Below are 24,299 nucleotides of genomic sequence, written 5' to 3' on the forward strand. Positions count from 1 at the left end.
CTATCTGAACCAGAAAGTGACACATCGTTGTGAACAACTCATCAAATTTTACATGTTGAGTGAAATTCTTGTGCATTCAAGTCATTAATATTTTTATTACTGATAAAGTAATAAAAATGATAAAAATTTATCAGTGATAAAAAAGATTTAAAAAATACACTTACATTGTTAATTACTTCCTATAAGACAGTGAAGTAGAGCTACTGCTCATTCCCAATCTTGACCTGAAATGGGGAATTAAGCCTGTAAAGAAGTTCATTAACTCCCTCAGGCCACAAAAACCTTCATGGAGCAACAAATGATGAAAACGTCTTGATTTGGTGCCCTGTGAACTCTGAGTACTGAAAGGATTTAAGTAGAATAAGATTAATTGAACAATTCATGATATTTTTATTAATACAATTTATTTTGCCACAACAATCATTTTTCAATAAACAGCCCATAGCAAGCCCATGATAAAAAGTTAAATAAATGTACTTAATATAATAATTATGATTGACTTCCTTCATAGTTTTCATATATTAAAGAGAATGAACCAAAAGGCTTGTGGACATAAATCATCATTTATAAGTAACAGTGGGCATTGTATTTGACCCAAATTCTATCCTCATTTCTGTTGCCTTTATTCCATTATTGAAGTCATTATGTATACTGTTTTTTTCGTCTTCATTTTAAAGGTATCTGTTCATATAAATCTTCATATTCATTATTCTTTTGGCCCAATGATTTCTCATGATATTCATATACCACAATTTGTTTCCATGTTTTTGATACTAGAACTTGTGTTACTATGAATAAATTGGTGCACATCGAACTTTTTACAATATTGATAACTATGGGATAAAAACCTATCAGTTGGATCATTTGATTACAGGTTATGAATAATTTAGTAATTTTCCTTGTATAACTCCAAATTGTTTTGGGGAATTGGTAGACCAATTCACCACTATACCAATAGTTTTTCTACAATCTCTAAACAGCATTTCTATTTTGGTTTTTAATCACCCACACCAATTTGATGGGTATGAGGTGATTCCTCAATGCTACTTTAATTTGCAATTTCTTTTGTATGTGATTTGGAGTATTTTTATGTAGGTGTTGATGCTTTGCATTTCTTCTTAAAAACTGTTCCTGTCAGGGGGCAGCTAGGTGGCACAGTGGATAAAGCACTGGCCCTGCATTCAGGAGGACCTGAGTTCAAATCCAGACTCAGACACTTGACACTTACTAGCTGTGTGACCCTGGGCAAGTCAATTAACCTTCGTTGCCCCACCCCACCCCCCAAAAAACCCCAAACAAACCTGTTCCTGTTCTTTAATCACTTTTCTATTAGTAAATTAACAAATTTCAAATCAATCTAGATTTTGGAGGTCAGACTTTAATTACCATGCATTCCCTCCCCTAATCCATAACTTTTTTCTTGTTCAAGCTACATTTATTTTGTTAATGTGAAATGTTTAAAATTTTATATTATAAAAATGTACCTTTTGCCTTTTCAATAACCTCTATTATCCCCTGACTCGTTATGGACCACTAATTTTGGTTGTGAAAATTCTGGCATTCTATTTTTCTCTAATTTATTATGATGGACAGTTTTGTGTTTAGATATAAATCCATATATAATATTATGTTGTATAGTGTTAAGATTTTAGTCTCAATTTATTTTGTGGCAAGTTGATTTTCAGTTTTGCCAGAAGTTATTGAATAAGCAATCCCCTCCCTTTTGTTCATCATTTTTGGAATACTACAACCAGCACCAAAATGGCTTTGATAAAATAATTTGAGTCCTGATGTTAGGCTGTGCATAATTCATTTTATTATTTCCCTTGAAATCACTGACTCTTTGTTCTTCCATTCTTAATTTTGTTAATATTTCAATAAATTACAGAAAAATATTACCTTAGCAGTTTGAGTGGCATAATACTCAACATGTAAATTCATTTAGGCAATATCATTTTTATTATATAAATATAGAAAAAATAATGGATAATAAATTATTAAAGTTCCCTAATTATTTCAAGTTTATCTTGCTTTCTATAAAGTACTGTATATTTATTGTTTCCTGATATATGTTTATGTATATGTTATGTTATGATATATGTATATGTATATCTTGTGATGTTTGCAGCTAACTGTAGAGAGGTAGTGTGCAAGTTCTGTGGATAGATTACTGGGTCCAGCGACAGGAAGACATAAGTTTAACTCTTGCCTCAGACACTTAATAGCTATGTGACTCTGGGTCACATCCTGTATGCATCAATTTCCTCTCTATAAAGGAGAGATAATAATAGCACCTACCTCACAAGCTTGTTGTAAAGATCAAATGAGATAATAATTGTAAAGTGCACAGTGACTGGCCCATAAGAAATGGTGAATAAATGTCTTAATGATGATGATATGTCTCAAAAATTTTATGCATTTTGTAGTTATTTTAAATGAATGTTCTATCTTTTCTCCCAATTTTCTAGTGATACTTATAATTATTAATTATTTTTGTAGCTTTATTTTGTATCTTGCTACTTTGCTGAAGCAAATTATTGTATTGATGAAGTTCTTTGTGAATTCTTTAGGGTTTTCTAAGTAAACTCTCCTATTATTCACAAAGAAATAACTGCTGCTTCTCTCTTGGTATTTATTCTTTTGATTTATTTTTCTTTTGTCTTTGTTCAAATTATTAACTAATTGGTAATTTCTTTTCAGATACATGACAGATGGAGGACTAAACCTATATACTAGAAGTTTGAACCGAATACCAGACTTGGCAACATCTCGTGATGTCATTCAGAGAGGGGTACATGATGTGACTGTTGATGCAGATAGGTAATTATATAAAGCTCTTTAAATTTTAAGAACATCTAAGTTATTTAATTGTATATATAAAGGTTTGACCCCATTAATTTAAAGAAAGGAATATCATATTGTTTTGTTGTACTGTTAACATTATTTTAAATATATCATTACCATTTTTTCCAGAATACTTTAATAATTATAAAATTGAGCACTCTATAGTTATATTTTAATTAGTTGTTGGTTGGTGAGGCATTAAAAATTCAGACAATTTTATTATGAAGTATCACAAAAATGACTAATACTGAAAGAAAAATAAGCGCATGGCATTTTTTAATTGGGGTCAAGCTTAAGTTTTGTGATTTTATTTTACTTTAATAGCTTTTTAAGCATGGAGAAAATTAGGAGGACCTGAAATAATAATAATGACAGAATATTAGACTTTGAAGTTATTTTAGTGATTATCATACTAAGATCTTAGATTTAGAGTGGGATGGGACCTCAGAAGCCATATAATCCAACTCCTTCCCTCATTTTTTCAAATCAACAAATTGAAATCCAATACAGTTAAATGACATGAAGCATAAGATCATGCTAGTAGTTTCTGAATTGGGGATCGTACCCAGAACCATCCCTTTTTCCATTCTCTCTTCTAACTAATCCCTAATCCCCATCAGTTTACCAATAGATTTAGAGAAAGAATTCACAGTCAGTGCAAAGATTAGGACCCAGATCCCTCACTCCTAACCCCCAGGGCTCTCTATCCTACCAGGTGTTGCCTTTGAAAGGGAAAGGTAGTTTGTTTTTTGCTTTCAGATGATTCTGATATCTGGCAAAATAAATAAATAAATGGATGAAAAACAAGGGCTGAGAAAAAAAAAAAAGATTGCTATCCCTCCAGAGAGTTAGATAACCTGTTACTCAGTACTTTGCAGGGGGAAGAAAAGGTACATAACCTGTTGAAAATAAATCAGATCAAACAATTGACAAAAGAAGAGCACAACATTTGGAAAATATCACTGTGGTCCATTCACGTAGAACTTGTTATGTTTGCAAATGCTATGTATGTATGTATGTATGCAAGTGCTATATACAATATATGTATACACATGCAACATATATACATACACAAATACATATATGGAAGTTTTTTATATGTGTGTATGGCTATATACATATGTTTATATAATTTGAGCCTCATAACAGCAGCTTTAGGCCAAGTAGCTAACAGAAATTTCCTCATTTAAAGATGAAGAAAATGAGATTTGGAGAGATTCAGGGGCTTTCTATGGCCAATAGGAGAGAATCTTGACCCCAAGTCTCTCCTGATTCCTGGTCCATCATTCTTTCTGCTACATCACATTGGCACCATAGTGGGAAGGATACTCTAAATGTATTCATATTATATCCCCAACTTCATTGGAAGCTGCTTAAGCATAGGAATAAAAAATACACACACACACATACATATACATATATATGTGACTGTATGATTATCTGCATATATGGGTATTTGGATATATTATATCTACCCATATGTAATATCCATTTATATCTATGTCATTTGATCAATCTATGTATCTATCTATCTTAAGTGTGAACTATTGTGGTAAGAACTGGAGGATCCAAATATAAAAAAAAGCCATGGTTCCTGCCCTGGGGGCACATATATTCAAAGGGAAAGTTAACACAAATAGGGGAAAGGTTTCCAGGGAGGAGAAGCTTGGTCTTTCCAGTTCCAGGGGTGTGCTGACAGGGAGGAGATTGTGGCATCTCTTCCAGAACTGAAATAGTGGGTCAGGTGAGGTTCTCATCAGTCATGGCAACAGGGCTTTGAAGATGTAAAGGTTACTATCTCCAAGCAAATATTACTTAGTCTGGTCTTCTGACAAAGTACATTGCAAGAAGATGGCTGGTGAGTTAGTATTGTACTCTTTTGGGGTAGAAGCTCTTGTCTCATATTTCCTTTGAGTCACCCAATGAATCTTGCCCATTTCTCTGGGAAGTCAGACTTTCAGAGAATTGACTGATTTATTGTCATTTGATAATAAAGCCACAGACTCTTCTGGCATTATGGCCATACTTTGAAAATTGGAGAACTTTCTAATTGTGGAGGATCAGTTTCTTCTAGCTGCCTGATATAGTGGAAAGAGAGGCAGTTTTGGAAGTTTAGGAAGACCTGGGATTAAATTTTTGCCCCGATACATACTGGCTCTATAACCCTAAACAATTTATTGAACTTCTTAGTACCTTTGTCCATGGATATTATACAAATAAGGGGTAAATATAAATAAGTGAGCAACCTCTGGTCATTCACTTAATGTTATCTGGATTTCCTGAAATATGCAATGAAGTGACAACTTCATTTATTCAACCATTGTAAAAATTCAAAAACACATTTAAAAGTGTATTAGAGCCTTTTATTTAAAATATTTTGTAACAGGCAAAAGATGCTTCATCTTTCTTTGTGAGATTGTGGTCAGGAAGGAAATTTTTCTTGCGTGCTTTTTTGTCTTTCTAATGTCTAACATTCTGTCTTTCTGTCTCTGTCTCTCTCTGCCTTTCTGTCTCTGTCTTTGTCTCTCTGTCTCTGTCTTTCTCTACTGCCCCACCTCCCTCCTTTCTCTCCCGCCTTCTCTCTGTCTCTGTCTGTCTCTGTCTCTCTCTTTGTCTCTGTGTCTATGTCTGTGTCTGTCTCTCTCTCTCTCTCTTGCCCTACCTTTCTCTCTTCTCTATCTCTCTCCCTCTCCTTCTTTCTCTCCCTTCCTACCTGTTCTCTCTTTTTTTAATCTGGATTATCTCCATTGGAACTGTCTCCCTGAACTAGATCTTCATGTTGGCTTGTAGGGCAGTTAGAAAGCATTGGAATAAAGATTTGCTTTTCTTCTCCTTTTCAGACTCCTTCTTGACCATTGAACAACCTCAGACCTAGCTTGGGGATGTGGGAATGGGGTTGCATTCAGGAATAAAGGGATAACAATGGAGCTGTGTAGGCTAGGCTTGAGAAATGTCCATGTGCCAATTAAAATTATCCAAATATAATGCCATACATTGAAGAAGAAAGCCAGGAAATGCAAGAACAGAATTTATACTAATATAAGGAAATAGTAATTTTCAAATACAATTTTAATTCATTTGAACAGAAATTTATTAACTGACTGCAGAATGCTGTGTTCATCAATGGAGGAGATAAAAATGGGTAGAGATAATATCATTACTACCTTCATGAATCTTACACTAATAAAGTGAGGTTGCTATTGGTTTTAAAACCTTATTTTCTTTACAAGCAACAGTAATTTAGTTATATTGAGGGAAAGACCTTCTTAAAAAAGAATACCTTAGTGTGACACTGAGCCTTAAATTGGTGTGAATTAAGGAAGACTTAACATGTCACTTATGAAAGAAGGCCAGTGCTGTGGGTAGACTTCCTACTTCATTCATCACACAACAATAATGTGTGCTTAAAATCATTTTAGAAATTCAAGTTGTGAGAATAATTGAAAAAAGGAATAAAAGAATTAAGTAATTCCAGAGACAAAATGCAACAACAATAACTTAGTCAAGTGTTTAATTTGGAAAAAAAGAAAAAAGAAGAAGAAATAGTTTTAATTCAAAGGCCCTTCCCAATCCCAGCTTCACAGCTCTGCCTTTTATTCATTCTGTTCCTTGGGCCTAGAAAGTTTGTCTTCCCCCTTATTTGCCAATTCAATTTCTGTACATCCTTTAAAGCAGGGGTTCTTAACCTGTGATATGTAAATTTATTTTATTTTAAATATTTTGATATTGTATTTCAGTGTAGCTGGCTTCCATTATACTCCTACACATTGTGTTTTTTGTATTTAAAACATTATTTTAAGAAAGAGAGCATAAATATCACCAGGCTACCAAAATGATCCATCACACAATAAAGGTTAAGACTGTTGCTTTAATGATACAAAAGCCACCACCATCTTTATAAAGTTTATGATATGATACTGTCACAGGGCAGAGGGGGTGGGGGTGGAAGTGGGAGTCTTTAGGTATTCCTCAGAAAAGAATTGCACTCACACACAGTCCAATTAGGATTAAAGTGGTCTTTTATGTGGCTCTAGAGAAAAGGACTGAGTGTGAAGACTTCACCCATCTGGGAGGAAGGCTTAGAAATATCCTCCTGCCCTAACAGAGGGAAGGCAAAAGCTTGTATAGAGGATAGATGGGGTGTTCACTTGAAAACTGGAAAGTTCCATTTTGGGGTGGGGTGGGGAAAGCTTGGATGCTTTTCATATTCCTGAGAGTCAAGGGGGAATATTTTGAAATGATGTTCCTGACCTTTGGGGTTATCTCCGTCTCCTAACTCCAATCAAGTAGTAGCCACACCTAATTGACTTCCCTGCTATAAAATTTTATCTCCTCTTACTTAAGTCTGTCTGTCCTAATATCTAGTTGGTCCATCCATGTATAATGACCTACCTCCATCAAAAGAAGATTAAAAAAAAGCCCTTAGAAGACACCACAGGGAGAGGTCTTTCAGGTCTTCAGGGTGTTTTAGGGCTTCTGAGCTCTTTTGGGTCTCCTAGAGGCCACATGCTATCTCTCTGGGGGACAGTATAGGTCTTTTGTAGCTTTTCTCCTGCTTGGCTAAATAGCATGCCTAAGGTCTCTCCCTGCTTTCTCTACCATGTGGTTTAAGATCATGAGAAGTTAGGAAGACATGTGGTCAATCTTTTACTGGTATAATATTAATAAATTAATATATGCTTACCCCAAACTTGTGTATATAGAAAATAGCAATAATAATTTATTTCTAAAACATATTCTCTTCCTCCTCCTTCTCTCTCCACATCACTCCTTCTTGTCACTGTATCTTCTCACAACCTAGGTTGTTGGAATTTGTCTTCCTATTCTGATGGAAAGGAACTAGATTGTTTCTTGAAGAGTTTGCATTTCTTTTCATGACCATTCTATTCTTTCGGGATCCTGTTTCTTCCTGGGTAATGCCTTCTTTATTAACCTGGGTGTTATTAGATAAATATAACACACACACACACACACACACACACACACACACACACACACACACACATATATATGTGACAGGTACTGTGATACCTGTCCTATATATATATATATATATATATATATGTGTGTGTGTGTGTGTGTGTGTGTGTGTGTGTGTGTGTATCTATATATATCCATATCTATCTATCTATCTATCACAGAACTGGTTAAAATAGAAGTAACACAAATGATATAACTAACACACTCTTCCTTGGCAAAGTGAAAATAACTCCTAAGTGAAGAGGAATATTTTTTACAGCCAACTGCAGTACCTGCTGAAGTACTTTAATGTCAAAGATATTTGACATTTACTTTGCTTTTTGTATCAAGCAATGCAAGTTAGCTGTATACAATGCTCTTGTAAAATTTTGTAAACCAAAGATAAAATTTCGGTTTTGAAAATTGCTTAACTCATTTATTTTTATTAGCATTTATTATTAGCCCCTCCACCTGATTTCTCAAGTGAACAATTAAAAAAAAATCCTAACAAACATGTATAACCCAGCTCTGTTCAATGGATGGAGTACTGGGTGTGGAGTTAGGAAAACTCATTTTCCTGAGTTTCAATCTGGCCTCAGACACTAGCTGGGTGATCCTGGGCAAGTCACTTAAACCCATTTGCCTCAGTTTCCTCATTTGTAAAATGACCTGGAGAAGGAAATGGCAAGCCATAATCTCTGCCAAGAAATTCCCAAGTTGGTTCATAATGAGTCAGACAGGACTAAAATGACTAAACAACAACAACAAAACCTCAGATTCCATAGACAGTGCTCATTCCTCAGTGCCAGGCTACCTTCAAGTTTACCTATACAAAGTAGAAACATACTCAGTAATGCTGGGGCTGGTAAATAGTTTCTAAAGGTTCTGGGTTTTAAAGTTTCATATCGACCTATACTGTTCCACTTTGCCCTCAAAGGAAGAGCATTACAGAAAGTACAGGTTAACATTCAGCCATCAAGCAAATGCCCATGTATGTTTGGGTAAGGCTCATTCCTAGTAGTAAGTTTCATAAGATTTTTATATTGCAATAATGCATTATGCTCTGCACTGATCTTTTTTAATTTAAAGTTTTTATTCTGAACTTAGTACTAAAAAAAGAGCCTTCCATACATACAGCAGCACACAAAAATAAGATTCCATATGAAACTGAGAATCTCTGCTTCATGCCATTTGCTTTTTTCAAAAAAGTGTAGAATAAATTTTACACCTTACTTTCCGGATTGTCCTGATTGCCTGTGATTCCTTAACTCCCTTCTGTTTTCTCTGGTGCATTTTCAAAAGTGTTACAATAGTCTCCTTTTTTGGCATTACTGTATCTAATTTTTCTCTTTCATCCTGCCCTCCCCCAAACCAAAAGGAAGGGGGGGAAACACTCGTAACGAATGCACTCTATCAAAATGAATGTCTACAATGACCATGTCCAGAAATATATGTCTCTGTCCCTTGTGCCCATCACTTCTCTGTTAGAAGGCAGATAACCTATCTCATTATAGGTCTTTCAGAGCCATAGATGGTCATTGTTTTTGTCGGGGTTGCAGGCTTAATTCCCTTGACGGAAGTTGAGGATGGGGACGATTAATCATTGACACATCAGCACCACATTATGTGTGATAAACTATGTGCTCTTTATTATCCAGGATAGTTCAGTATTTATAGCAGAAAGCCATAAAGAAATCAAATTGAGTCTCTGCTAGAATAATTCTAAGAGAATAGGAATAATTTTTCAACCTTTCAGCCTTGACCTGGCAGAACTTGTTCCAGATTTAGGCAGAGCAAGCTTTGTACAGCTGAGTCTTCGGACCCCTGGGAGGCCAGCCAAGCATTGTCTCAGGAATTCAGGCCTTGACCACAAAGTTTCCTAGGAGACTTGCTGCCTCAGTGACCCCACCCCAAGACTGGGGAGGGGGAACTCAATCAGAGGGGTGACAGAGAGCCCTCTGGGTTCTCCACAGTTTTCATCAGAGTTCTTAAGTTTTTCTTCATAGTATTTTCTTTGCATTGCTGTCCTCCTGGTATAGATTCTCATGATTCCTTTTTCTTTACTCTGGATCAGCCCATACTATTCAGAATTCTCTGAAAATCACTCTTTTGAATTTTAGGGGCACAAGATTTATAAATAATAAATTTATACACTACAATTTGACCATTCTCCAGATGTCTAAATGGCAATTTAAGGGACAGATTCTAGCTTTTTCTCTCACTTTTTAATCTACCTTCAGATTTGAGAAGTACAGTATACCCTAGTTATAAGAAGATAGCAAGTTCCATCCTCTTTTTCCCCCTTTGAACATTAGAGTATTACCCCATATAGCCTCTCTTCTTTTTATCCTCTCCAGAGCCTCAGAACAGAACATATCCACTACCACTTGTACTCCTCTTCCTCCTCCTCATTCTCTTGCACAGTACCCTTTGAAGTCATTGCATTTCTTAGGGGGTACATTTTTTTTTCATCTCATATTAGGAGGCTAGCACTTCATTTGCTCAAAAAAAAATTACTTTTTCTAGGATCACCAAGGATCTAACCTTGAGCTTTTATATAATACTCTTCTCACTGATGGAGAAATTGTGAGGGGCAGAATTAGTGAGAACTTGAGAGAGGAGAGTTATCTTTCTGTATCTAGCTTTCAGAGAGAAGTTCTTGATCTTATTTATGGGTTAAAACTTACTTACCTTGAAGTTTGTACTGTGGCAAAAATTAGGGACATGTGAAAGTCATCAAGTCTTCTATATGTCAGCTTCTTTACAAGTCTTTCTTTCCCCACAGAAATTTCTCCCTGAAGAGAGCCTAATACTGTGCATGGGCTTTCTCAAAGACAGACCCTCAAAACATAAGAATCTACTCGTATGCTTTTATCATTCCTGATTCCCATGACAGAATTTTTTTTCTCTACCAATAAAAAGCCTTATGCAAATACTCAGACTTGAACCTGAGTTATATTTAATTTTTTTCTGGATTCTTGCATTTCTATTTCAAAGTTCTCACACAATTCTGGTCTTTTCTTTGGAATGTTTTAAAGTCCCCTATTCCTTTAAAATTCCATTTTTTTTTCTTGTAAGGTTGTATTCAGTCTTTCAAAGCAGGTTATTCTTGTTTATGAGCCTATATTATTTGCTTTTTGTAATAATTCTTTCAAAATTTCCCCTGGTTTTAGGAAAAGCTTTCAGGTCTTGTGTGATCCTGACTCTAGATTCTTGGTACTTGAAATACTTCTTTGTGGAAGCTTACATTATTATTTTTTTAATTGTCATATGAGTACTGGATTTTGAGTATGGGATTTTTCCTCTTGTGATTCCTTTCAAGGAGTAATTAATAAATCTTTATGACGTTACTGTGTCTTTGATTCTGATAGATCTGGGCAGGTTTATTTATGATTCCTTGAAATATAATGTCCAGGCTTTTTTTTTTAACATGATTTTTTTCAGGAACCATTGAGTCTTAAGTAATCTCTCCTTCTGCTCTTTTCTGGGTCAGTCCTATTTTATATCAGCTTATATTTGATTGAGTCTTCTATTTTTCAATCTTTTTTTCTTTTTTTTTGGTGAGGCAATTGGGGTTAAGTGACTTGCCCAGGGTCATACAGCTAGTAAGTGTTAAGTGTCTAAGGCCGGATTGAACTCAGGTACTCCTGACTCCAGGGCCGGTGCTCTATCCACTGTGCCACCTAGCTGCCCCTTATTTTTCAATTTTTTGATTTTGTTTTAATGTTTCTTGTTGTCTGCTGGAATTACTGATTTCTGTTTGGTCTTTCCTAGTTTTAAGCTAGTTTTGTGTGGTATTGTGTTCAGTTCTGTGTACCACCTAATTGACATCCTAATTGACACATTAGGAAAGATGTTGAGCCCATCCAGAAGAAAATAACTAAAATGATGAAGGTTCTCTTGTCATGCCTCTTCACTTAGGCAATTCACATACTCACCCTTCTGTGCTGCAATTTCCTCATCTTTAAAATGAGTGTGTTGGACAGGATGAGCAAAAAGGCCCCTTCCAGCAAATAAATTCATCAACTAAAGATGTGTAGCTGGTATAAGAGAAGACTAGGGATGAGGTGAGAAAGAAAAACTGCCTTCAGATTTTTTAAGATCCTTCATGTCACAGAGGGATTTAGATTCTTTTAAAGGCCAGAAGATGAGAGCAGTGGGGTCCGTTGCATCAGATAAAAATTAAACTTGTAGGAAGCAATGCCTTTCTAATTAGAGGTACTTTAAAGTAGATTAATTGACTTCCTTACTAGGGAGAGCCTCAGGTAATGGCTTTATGTGTAGGTAGGTAAGAGGTAAAGTCAATTTGCATTCATTAATGCATTGGTCTAGATGGTCTTCAACTTCTTTTCCAATTTTGAGATTCAAGAATTAACATAGAGAAACTTCCATGTCCCTTCTAGTTCCACTAGAAGTATTTCATAATGAATTCTTCATGTGTTAGAAATAACCAAAGATCTAGATTTTTGTTAAAGCAATTTAACAGTGTTTTCTTTTTGTCTTTATGTGTAAACCTGTCAGAGTTTTGAAACTGAAATGTCTGCCGAAATATTTATTCGAAGTCAACTTAAAGAAATAGTATTGGGAGAAAAAAAAATGAGGAAGGCCAGACAGTGATTAGTTTACCGAAAGAACAACTCCAGGACATTATTTATGTGAAATGATTAACAAATGAAGGGTTTTTTTTTTCTTTTATGTGGCTTTAAAAAAAATAACGGGTCATAAAAAGGAAACAATGTTGGATAATTTAATGTTTTAAATTTGCTTTAATAAGTTGTATCTATGCATGGAGCACTTGTGTTTTTCCAAGAAAAAGGGGTGAATTATTTTTCATGTGGTAACAAATGGGCTGAGACATTCAATTTGGAATCATTAAGCTGAGGGCTTTCTGCTGGCAGCTGATAAATTCTGCATTTTCTCCTCTCCAGCTGTACAGAGTGGGTGGCATCAAGCTATTTATTAGTGTCATATGGGGTCTGTTTACATTTTTTATTCCTGCTTAACTCAATATGGGCTTTAAGCAGTTAGGGAGCCTTTACAGGTAGTCAAGAGTTTTTAGTAAGTTTGAATTACCTTTCCATATGTGCATTTAATTTCTTTCAATTAACTCTGAATGAGTACTTCTTAAGGAGACTATCCCAACTTAAACTTAATGTATTTGTCAAAGAATCTATTGTTATTGGCAAAGTCACTCAAAGGCCATATCTAGCCAAGCAATACTTTTCTGGTCAAGTAATTGCTTGTGAGAAGACAGATTGTTACCTCTATTTGTTACAAGAAAAAGGAAGGGGATGATATTAAATACTGAGGAAAAATTACTACAGATTATTTGCATAGAATTTGTCTTTGAGAAGAATTTAAAATTATCTATCATAATTAACTTAACAAACATCAACAAGATGGAATATTTCCATATTTAAAGAAGACAGAAAGAGGCTTGTATATCCCAACCTGAATTTCTGTTACACATAGCTTGTTGTTTTTAAAGATTGTATAAGTAGTTCCAACAGTAGAGTAATTTTCTGTTGTGTTTTGAACACCCCTCTTTTCTTTCTATTAAAATATGTGTGTGGGCAGCTAGTTGGCACAGTGGATAGAGCACCCGCCCTGGATTCAGGAGAACCTGAGTTCAAATCCTGCCTCAGACATTTGACACTTATTAGCTGTGTGACCCTTGGAAAGTCACTTAACCCCAATTCCCTCACCAAAAAAAAAATTTAAAAATAAAATAAATATGTGTGTGACACACACATACACATGTTTACATGCACATATATGTGTGCATACACACATATATATACATGTATGTGACATATATACAGAGAGAGAAATTTTCTTTATTTTTAAAAAGTTTTTACAAACCTTCCCTTTTTTTCTGCTTCAGACACAAATGAGCTTCATCTGATGATAATTCCTGTTACCCTTCTTGCATGTTGAGACTTACTTGCTGTGTGAACCTGGGCAAGTCAATTAACCCCAATTACGTCAAACATCTAGGGCCATCTCCAGTAGTCCTGATTTATATCTTGCCACTTGACTCATATGGCTCTGGAGGAGAGAATGAGCTTGGCAACCTTGCACAGCCCTCTCTTACTTAAATCCATTTCATACAAGTCATGACATCACCTCCCAGTGTCATGATCCTCTTTGAGAACAAACGACAAACAGCAACTCCTCTTCTTTGCTAATATTTTGGATAAGTTAATTTTGGTTATGATATTTTAATAACCTCAGCGTTTCCATTTTGGAATGTCATATTCAATGTTTTTCTCTTCTTTAGAGTAACTACTGTTTAGTCTTATGTAATCCTTGTTATGATTCATTTTTATTTGAGCTCTTTCTGGCTTCTGTGTGTATATATATACATATATATGTGTGTGTGTGTGTAGATATGTATATACATATGTATGTATGATATATGTATGTATATATACACACATATATATTCACTTATTCATTCATTTATTTATCTAGCTATCTAAACTATATATCTTTCTAAACTATCTATCTATTTATCTATCTATTTTTTAATTTAAAAGTATTGGTTTTTGTCTGTGACTTTCCAAGGTATTTTCATTTTGGAATTTCTCATAGGAAGAGGGTAGTGGATTCATTTTTTATCTACTTTGATATCTTTTTTAAAAATAGATCTAAGCCATTTTTCTTCACAGTTTCTTGAATCATGGTATCTAGGATTTTTGTTTTGACACAGTTTTCAAGTAGTCCAATGATTTAAAATTATTTCTCCTTGGCCTCTTTTTTGGGGGAAGTTTTATTTGATGGTAGCTACTCCAGGTGTTATTGTATTTATTCCAGTCTGTTCCCTTAATTATAATATTTCTTGTTGTCTCAATGGTGTCATTGAATCCTATCTGGTACATTCTATTTTCAGGAAGTTCACTACTTGGGAAAATTTTTCTTCTTTCCCATTTTGAGGTATTTATTTTTCTCTTCATTTTTTTCATCCTGAACTTTCATTTTGTATTTTGTTCATTTATTTCAGCTACTCTTGTAGGACTTGTGGTAAACCATTTTTTTTTCCTTCTGAGGTTTTGTTTATTGTTGATATGGGCTTAATTATTCTTCTAATTTTAGCTCTTGAATTTCTTTTCAATAAAAGAGTGACATATTTTCATTGTATTTGGTGCTTTTCACAATATGCAGCCTTAGTTGCTATATTGAGACTTTATGTTCAGAACATTCCCCTCTCTATTCTTGAATAGTATATTGAATAGGTATTATTCAATTCCTTCTTCAATGTAGTTTGCATGCTTCTGCTGTTCCTGGTATGGATATAATGGCTGATATCAAGCCGTGTCCTCTGCCTCAGTTTCTGGCTACTTTCTCTTTCTCCTGGTGGTACAATGTGATGGGCCTTGGCCCATCTCTGTTTCAAGTCAACATGCACTTCTCAGTCCCTTATTACATGCCAGGTACACGGTTAAGTTCTGAAGATTCAAAAAGGGGCAAATGTAACACAATCCCTACTCTTGAACAGTTTACATTCTAAGGGAGAAGACAATATATGAAAGAATGCTAAAAAGTGGGGAGCAAGGGAGGGGGGGTAACCCAAGGGGGAATAGTAGAGAAAGATATCACAAAAGTCAGGAGGGGATCCTGGAGAGCAATGAAGGCATGAACATGGCTGGTCTTGGAACTCTTCCTTAAAATGGAAGTTGAAGGAGGAAAAAAATCAACTATAGAAGGGAGCCATAGGGTTGGAGGGATCTCCCACTGTGAGAAGGTTCAAGATTGAAGGTATCTCCCAAAGTGAGAAGAATGCCGGGTAATTGTGGAAAAAGAATGAGAAACCAGGCCCAGTGAAGAATTGAGGAGGATTTCATTCTCTGACACAGAATTTGTATTCAAATATGATGAATCTCTCTGGATCTTGTTCAAGGTGACAAAGTACACGGTATTTCTCAAAATTCTCATATTTTGATTGATGCTAGAGCACTGATGGCTCCCTAAGCATGACAGCCTTGGAATCTCCTGCTATAAAGATGAAAAAGAAAGTTTAATGATTTACACTGTCCTATAAAACAAGTAGCACTTACATTATGATTTTGAAACATTAAAAAAACAGTACACTTCAGACATGTGTTTCATTAAGACTTTTGAAAATGATGCATGATTTATAGCCTTGTCATGACTTAAAATGTATTGCCAATACAGGGATTCCTGGTGTCTGCCTAAAGTGCAGCTTGCCAACCTGCTGTTTGATCCCACAAGCATTAAGCTTATGAAAAGCTTGTTCCTTCCAGATAATAAATCCAATTTTAATAAAAAATTGCTGCTCTTTTCAAAGCAAATAATTCCTCTTATGTTGGCTTCATGTATATATTACAGTTTTGCATGTATGTGATTATTTTCTAGTAAACAGGCATAGTCCACCCAGCATTTCCTTCCTTTTGAAAATTAAAAAAAAAATGAAGTCAGTAATAACTTGTTTTGTAAGACACCCCAAATGTTTAGTGATATTCTTGGCTAAATCCAAAGAGCTAAGCCATTGTAACACTGCCAAAGTATTTTGACTGCTTTTTTTTTTCCTCCCCCTTCTGGCCAAGTCTGTTTGCTTGGTATTAACTAGATTGTTTTTCTGATTCTCTCTCAATCCAGGAATCTTTTTTGAAATTGGCAATAGCACATTGTACCAGATTGTACTGATCAGTCATAAGCACTTCTCCTTGAAATAAGTGGCATGCATTTGTCATGTATATTTTACTAAAATACACATTGAGGAAATGTTAGGTTCCAAATATGTCACTCTCTAAAAGTTTCTTTGAACAGAGAATTTTAGCTCTAATACAAAATTCTCACCACCCATTTGTCTATACAAACATGAATATTTAAAAGCTTGAATAAAGAAATATATATTAAAACATTTTATTAAAATGAACTGGAAATATGTTTAAATTATATCTAAAATTAAAAGAAAGGAGATTATATGTTTCAAGGGGTTCTGATAAATTATTAAGGCACACACCCCACTCAGGAACCTAGACATTCCCATCAGCAAAGGCTTCATCTACAGAGAAGAGTATACTTCATCAGGAATAACTTAAACACCCCACACCTCTGAAGACATGTCTAGGACTATTACAGACTTTTCCTTCTCCAGTTTTAAGGTCCCTTTGCTCTCCTTCCCCTTCAGACTTTAACGGTCTAAGACACTTTTGCTCAGTGCTCACAAGTCAACTATCCAAGGGAGGGGGATGGATCAAGGCAATTCACTGGTGTGATGGTTGAATTTATATAGGGTATTGAGCCATAATTGAGACTTTTGAAATATTTTATGCAGTATCCCATTGACTTATTGAGAAGAATAAAAACATCTGTTATGAAGGAACAAAGGAGCTGGACTTTTTACTCCAGTATTATAATGAATTGTTGAAATAGTGTGGGTCTTATGGGAAGGTGAAGTTGCCCAATTAGCAACCAGAAATTTCTTCCTTCCAGGGAAGTCCATAATCATAACTTTAAATGTTAACTACTTTAGTATATTTGGTTTTCTTTGTAGTTGTATGTATTTTATTTCATGTATTAAAATCATTATTCTGAGAAGTGATCCACAAGCTTCTCCAGACGGCCAGTAGAGTTGATTCTACAAAATGGTTGAGAACCTTGGATCTATAAGGATATCTGGAACATCAAAGAGGAGTTCCCCAAAATATTGAAGTTCTTTCTTCTGTAATAGCCTGAAGTTCCATTTTCTTCTGAGGGGAGTCCATTTAAAAGGTTGGCTCTGCATCTAGAAAACTTTAGGACCTTGTGGAAAAGTCTCTCAGAGAGGGAAGAGAACCATATTGATTGTTCATGGCTTATTGTAAATCCTTTGTGGGATTTTGGCACTGTCTAAGGCTTCTTGTGAGTCCTTTCTATTGTTGGTGTTTTCTATTAGGTGAAATAAATGCTATCCTTTGATTAGTTTATGCATTGTGATCTGGACTGCTTATCCTCCATGTCCTAGCACATTGGAGGTGCTTAATAAATAGTTATTGACTGATTTATATGAGAGCTAGAGAACCCATTTTATATACGTCTGTGGAAACTTAGACATAAGCTTTATTCTCATGTTTCCATAGGTAAACCTGGGTAGGTTCAATATGCCAGACTTAGTTATGTTTTTGAGGGGTCCTTCACAATTTTATTACAATCTTTATTATAAAGATTAAGCTCCTTTGGAATGGCAGGTATTTCATTCTTCCCAACAGTTTCTGGCCTAACAATTCTAGTGCATCCAAGGTTAAAATTTCTCAGGATCAAAGGTTAGGACTGTCCACCTTCTAGTGATGCCACCACCGATCAGAAATGTAAAGGTGGAAGAGTTTAGATAAGATATTCCCACCCTTTCTCTGAATGGAAGGACCAAATTTAATAACATATGCATACAGGGAAACAGGAGAGAAGCACCCATACAGAAACTTGCGTATATATTAAAATTAAATAGGCTCACATATGTGGATCTGACCAAAGAAGACATCAAGTTTAATTTTCTCATTTTTCAAATGAGGAAACTGAGGCTCCCCAAATTGAAATTACTCACCCAACATCATACAGCTAGAAACTGCAAAACTGAAATTCAAACCAACATTGACTAACTTCAAATGGGTTCATTCTCCTACAATATGCTGACATAGGGTTGACCAAACAAAAAAAAAGGAAGAAGGAAAGAAAGAAGAAAGACAAACATGGAAAAAAAAACTCTTTCATTTTAAGTCCTATTATGGTCCCTTATTGCTATGAAATATCATTTGTAATACAGTTAGAGCAATCAGAGAATATAGAAATGAGTTGCCATTGAATTTTATAGCATATCCAAGAGCATATCAGCACAAGAATTTTGACTTTTTTCATAAAATAAAGTTATATCTGAAAATGAAAGGAGGATGTTCAGTAGGTATTTTTCTTTTCTTTTTAAAGGTTATTATATTTGCAGGAATGACATTTCCAGATGAAAAGATTCAGCTTTAGCTTGTGATCTGAATTTTTCAATAGCAAAATTTGTCAGAATTCTTAGGGTATAAAAGAGCTATTTCTTAGCACAAGGTGGAATGGGTCAGTTACCTTTTCTCTTAGAGGTTCCTTTTATATGTGGTCTTTTATCTAACCTTTGATTCATGATAAATACTTTTGTCATCTGGACAAAGCATGTATTTATCTGTGTCTCAGAAACTCTGTCTTTAGGTGATTGAGCTTTAAAAAATAAACCTAGGGATTCATTAGTGAGTAAAAGGTTGGGTTCAAAGTCTTTGGACATTGCTATCATTGGTTTTACAGAATGGGTAAAGAAACATCAAGAGGGGAGGAAGGCAAGATTCCTGTGGGACTTGGTTATAGGATGGAGTCTTTAGGGGCTATCAAGCCTCCATATCCATGTCTTATTTCCTCCTTAAATAATGTCATCTTAACTTAAAATCATCAGGACATTTTCTCCATGATGAAGAAATTTTGGGGAATGACTTTAGTGAAAACTGCGTGTGCATTTCCTTCTAATACTAATTAATTCTAGAAGCAACTAGCTCCTACAGAAAGAAGCATAAGAGCTTGCTGGTATTGTTCAGTTGTTTTCAGTAATGTTCAACTCTTTTTGACTCCATTTGGGATTTTCTTGGTAAAGATACTGGAGTGATTTGCCATTTTCATCTCTGGCTCTTTTATAGATGAGGAAACTGAGGCAAACTGGGTTAAATGACTTGCCCAGGGTCACATAGCTAAGAAGTGTCTGAGGCCAGATTTGAACCCTGTAAGATGAGTCTTCAGGACTCCAGGCTCAACACTATCCATTGTACCACCTAGCTGCCAGCATAAACATCTATGTCTCTTGAAAAACCTGCTGCTTGGAATATTGGGGGGCAAGAAAAAATGGTTCTTGCCATTGTGTCAATTCCTAATCTCAAAGCCTGTTTATCCCAATTTTCAAACTTTGAGGAGAATGGGGACTGCAAACTAAATTAGCCAAAGTATTTATGAAATCAGAATCTCAGACTAGAATAGCTCTTTAATGTAGGCAGAAGAGACTTCCAGTGGTTTAATACAGGGTTAAGCAATCGACTGGAGCCCTTGTTCCATTATGAAATTCTTGAGCATCATACTTTTTTTTTTCAGCCAAAACAGAAGATGAAAACAGCTAAAGTATTGAATTTGGACCAAGCAGTGTGAATAAGTGGTATTTTAAAATTTACCAATTCTCAAAAAACACATAATTGGTCTAAGACTGTAGGGAATATCATAGGCTTTCTAGTATGGTTTCCTTGTATTAATAAGTACAGAAACCGAGGCCAGTGAAATTTGGTCAAGTTGCCTAATGTGACACGGGTTATAAACATCACTGATAGAATTTGAACCCAGAATCTCTAACTGTGGAGTCTATGCTCTTTGCATTATACCATACTGCCTCCAAAAAATCCAGGTGAATTAAGGCAATACCCTTGTACATTTTAAACTTGTCTATATTGAATCCCTGGTGGATCCAAGGTTACCTTCAATTAATGCATATCATTACATCCCCATTTAGATCCATGTCTTTTCAGCTTTTGGATTCTTAACTTTATCTTTCTGTAGTGAATCCACTCATTGCACTTTGGACCTACCTCTTTTTCATTGAGTATTTCATGGATGCTATATATATTTTTTTTCTTAAAAGATACTGAGTTTATTTTTATATAAAGTCATTTGGTACTCATTAAATGCAACATCTTCTGATTCTGTCCTTAAAATGGTATTCATAGAGTAGCAGCATGAAACTTCAAATTTCTTTTAAAAGCCTTTTGCTTCTTTTATCTCTTGATCTGAACTTTTTTTCCAACACAATTGTCGTTATTTTCCCCTAGACTCATGCTCACATAGAATAAGATAGTACCTTGTTCTTTGAGCCATTTCATGAGTCATTTTCACCAAGTAAGTCTATCAACTATTTGGCTGAACTTCTGGTGCTTGGCTAGGCTGTTTCTCAGAGTTTCTAATGCCAAATTCGTACACAGAATCTCCTTCTATCCCTCCCATCCACCAAATCTGTCATTCCATTGGTGTCTAGAACTCCATATATCAATGCATATAGGCATTATCTCTGTAGAGAGTCACCAGGGGTATTGAGAAATCTAGTAAGATGCCTAGAGTCAGTCTCTCTGTGTATGATACTGGCAGGGCCTGAAGTTTTTATGAACCAAAGTTCTTGTGACTGTAACACCATGTCTCTACTTTTCCTCTCTAGCAATTTACCTTTCACAATCAATCAAGCAATAACCATTTCTTCTGTTCTCATTATGCACCAGATAATTATGCACTGTGGTAAGCATTGGAGGATCAAATAAAAGTAAAAAGAATCCTTGCTTCTGAGAAACATGTTCTAATGGTGGAGACAATATGTCAAACAGATCTTCTTTAACTGGGATATAGGATCTTGTTTTTAAAAATTGTTGTTGGGGGCAGCTAGACAGTGCAATGGATAAAGCACCAGCTCTGGTTTCAGGAGGACCTGGGTTCAAATTTGGCCTCAGACACTTGACACTTAGTAGTTGTGTGACCCTGGGCAAGTCACTTAACCCTCATTGCCCCCCCACCAAAATGTTATTTGCCCATATTCCAGTATAATTTGTTTGCTTTGTTATGTTATGTACTTTATTTTATTCATTAAAAGATATTATTGGAGGCAGCTAGGAGGTACAGTGGATTAAGCACTGGCCCTGAATTCAGGAGGACCAGAGTTCAAATCCAGCCTCAGACAGTTGACACTAGTTGTGTGACCTTGGGCAAGTCACTTAATCCTCATTGCTCTGGAAAAAAAAATCTTATTTAGAGTAGTGTTCTGTTGGCTTCACTATACTGCCAAAAGGCCTCCTGACACAACAAAAGCCAAGTATCCTTATGTAAATAAATATGCACATATTATATATACAGAATAGGTTGAAGATAAAATCTTAGAGAGGATGGAATGTAAAACTTAGTCCTTAAAATAACCTTTGTCACCATGAAACTGCCCAATAAAATCAAAGCTTCAATCTAATATCTCCCAAGAGTGACTTTTCCTAATCAAATTGACTTCAGTGTCATTAGAAGGACTAGAAAAAAGACAGAACAGTCTAACATCATTTTACAGTATTCTCTTTTTATTTTACCATTCTCTCTCTCTCTCTCTCTCTCTCTCTCTCTCTCTCTCTCTCTCTCTCTCTCTCTCTCTCTCTCTCTTTCCCTCTCTTTCTCTCTCTTTCTCTCTCTCTGGCTGTCTCTCCTTTGGACTACTCTTTTACTTGTAGTAATATTTACATGGACATGGGTTCATCTGTTTTGGATGTTTTGCTCATGGAAAGGCCTTACTTCAGATTCCTTGAGAGATTACCATCACAATGGCTGATGGTCCAGGCCATCTCTTGTTCACTGTCAAAAATCTTACACTTATCATTCTAGTGGCATGTTTCATGGAATGGAAAAGCAAGTGTAGCTTCAAACTAGAATTGATCACAACAGCCAAGTGTGCACCCTGGGTAGCGTCAGCTCTATCTCATTATCTCCAACTTTGATCCCCCCCCCCCCATCATTTCCCACAGCTGAACACGTGTGCCCAGTAATAACAAATAGGCTAATTCAAAAGCCTGTCAACCACAGGTAATTTAGCTATCAGGAATGGGGTTTGCAGTATTTCTTAGATTGCAGCCACATGACAAACTAGCAGGTGCAGAGAAGGAAAGCAATAAACATTAGAATAGAGAAGGCATAATGGGATTTTTTTTTTGGTAGAAAAAACATTTCCCAAGTATGTGGCTAATTATTGTAGCTTTTCATAGATAGCATAATTCATCCAAAGGATGTTGGTTTAAAATGAGGAAGGGAATCATGGTGTGGTGAAAGGAAATTAGGCCTTGGTGTCAGAAGAAATGGGTTGAGCTTTCAGCTCAGATTTGCATAATTGTATGATCCTGGGTAAGTCTCTTAATCTTCCTGAGAATCTGTTTACTTATCTTTAAAATGAGGATAATGATATTTCCATAGGCTATTGTGGGGGGAAAAGATTGATAAGCAAATTGAACATTAATTAAATGCTTACTATATACCAAGCCCTTTAATATAAGTGACAAAGTGCTTATAGAAATGCTTTTCTTGGGGCAACTATTCAGCATAGTGGGATAAAGCACCAGCCGTGGATTCAGGAGGACATGAGTTCAAATTCAGACTCAGACAATTGATATTTACTAGCTGTGTGACTCTGAGCAAGTCACTTAAACCTCATTGCCCTGCCCCCCCCAAATGCTTTTCTTAAAAAGTTTGCAAAAACACTTGACATTTTATTTCTGTGACTTAGAAAAATATTGAAACCCAGATAGGATCAATACTGACCAAAACTTATAATCCTTCACTGAGATGTATCCTTTTTCTCCTGATATTTTACTCATGACTCTCACTTTTGTCATCAAGTATTATAGAGTTACATGAGGGAGATAAGATGAGAATCAAAAGTTAGCGCTCACCTCAACATGTTGGAATTAATCCCCATCAGAAACCTGAATAGCAAGGATCAGTAGAGGGAAGTGTATATACATAATACAAACACACATACCCACACACATTTTGCAATTGTATTTTCATGTACATATGATAACTTGTATGAGAACATTTTCTATAGTACATGGATATACTAACCATTCATTTGACCATCTGTTATATTTTTGAACTGCTAAAATCCCTCCTCCAATTTTGTTTCTTCAAAATTATTAAAAAAAAAAAAAGACAAAAAACAGCCGCTACTCTCAAGAATCTTATAATCTAATGGGGAAACAACATACAAATAAATATATACAAAGCAACCTGTATACAGGATAAATAGGAAGCAATTAAAGGATGAAAAGCACTGAAAATAGGAAGGCTTGACATGGGCTTCCTGGAGGAGGTGGGATTTTAGTTGTGCCTTAATAGAAGCCAGAACCTTCCCTAGTCAGTAGTTATAAGGGACAGCCAGAGAGAATGCCTGGAGCGAATAGATGGAGTGTCTTGTTCTTGAATCAGTGTATGTCAGGGAGTAATGTTTTTTTTATTTATTTTTGTTGGGGGGGAGGGGCCAGTGAGGGTTAAATGACTTGCCCAGAGTCACACAGCTAGTAAGTGTCAAGGATCTGAGGCCGGATTTGCCCCCGGGTCCTCCTGAATCAAAGGGCTGGTGCTTTTTCCACTCCACCACTTACCTTCACCAGAGCTGTTTTCTTAAATGAAAGGTTATGTGGCATAGTGGATAGAGTTCTAGTCTTCAAGTCAAGAAGGCCTGTGTTCAAATCCTGGCTCTGACACTTATTGGCTATTCAATCCTGAGTGATCACTTAATTTCTCAATGTACCAAAGTCTGGATTACTATATAGTACTGGGGGATTTTAAAATGAAATGAAAATTTTAAAACTAACCATTATTTTTGTTTAAAAGTACAATGAATAAAAATTTAAATGATAAAGAGGGGTATATCAAACAATATTTAGAAAAGGTTCATTCCATTGGAATGATGAAATGAAGGA

The 24,299-nt window shown here is 35.5% G+C and overlaps 1 protein-coding gene across 1 annotated transcript in view; it reads left to right on the forward strand.

Annotated features, from left to right (window-relative positions):
- The window catches only part of NAV3 (neuron navigator 3), a 1,098,011-nt gene that overhangs the window by 924,065 nt on the left and 149,647 nt on the right, over positions 1-24,299 (forward strand). Inside the window, 1 exon segment of the mRNA XM_043966554.1 lies at positions 2,701-2,820. Coding sequence (XP_043822489.1) covers positions 2,701-2,820 — 120 coding nt within the window.

This window comes from Dromiciops gliroides, chromosome 5 (genome assembly GCF_019393635.1).
Source record: "Dromiciops gliroides isolate mDroGli1 chromosome 5, mDroGli1.pri, whole genome shotgun sequence".
Classification (NCBI taxonomy): domain Eukaryota; kingdom Metazoa; phylum Chordata; class Mammalia; order Microbiotheria; family Microbiotheriidae; genus Dromiciops; species Dromiciops gliroides.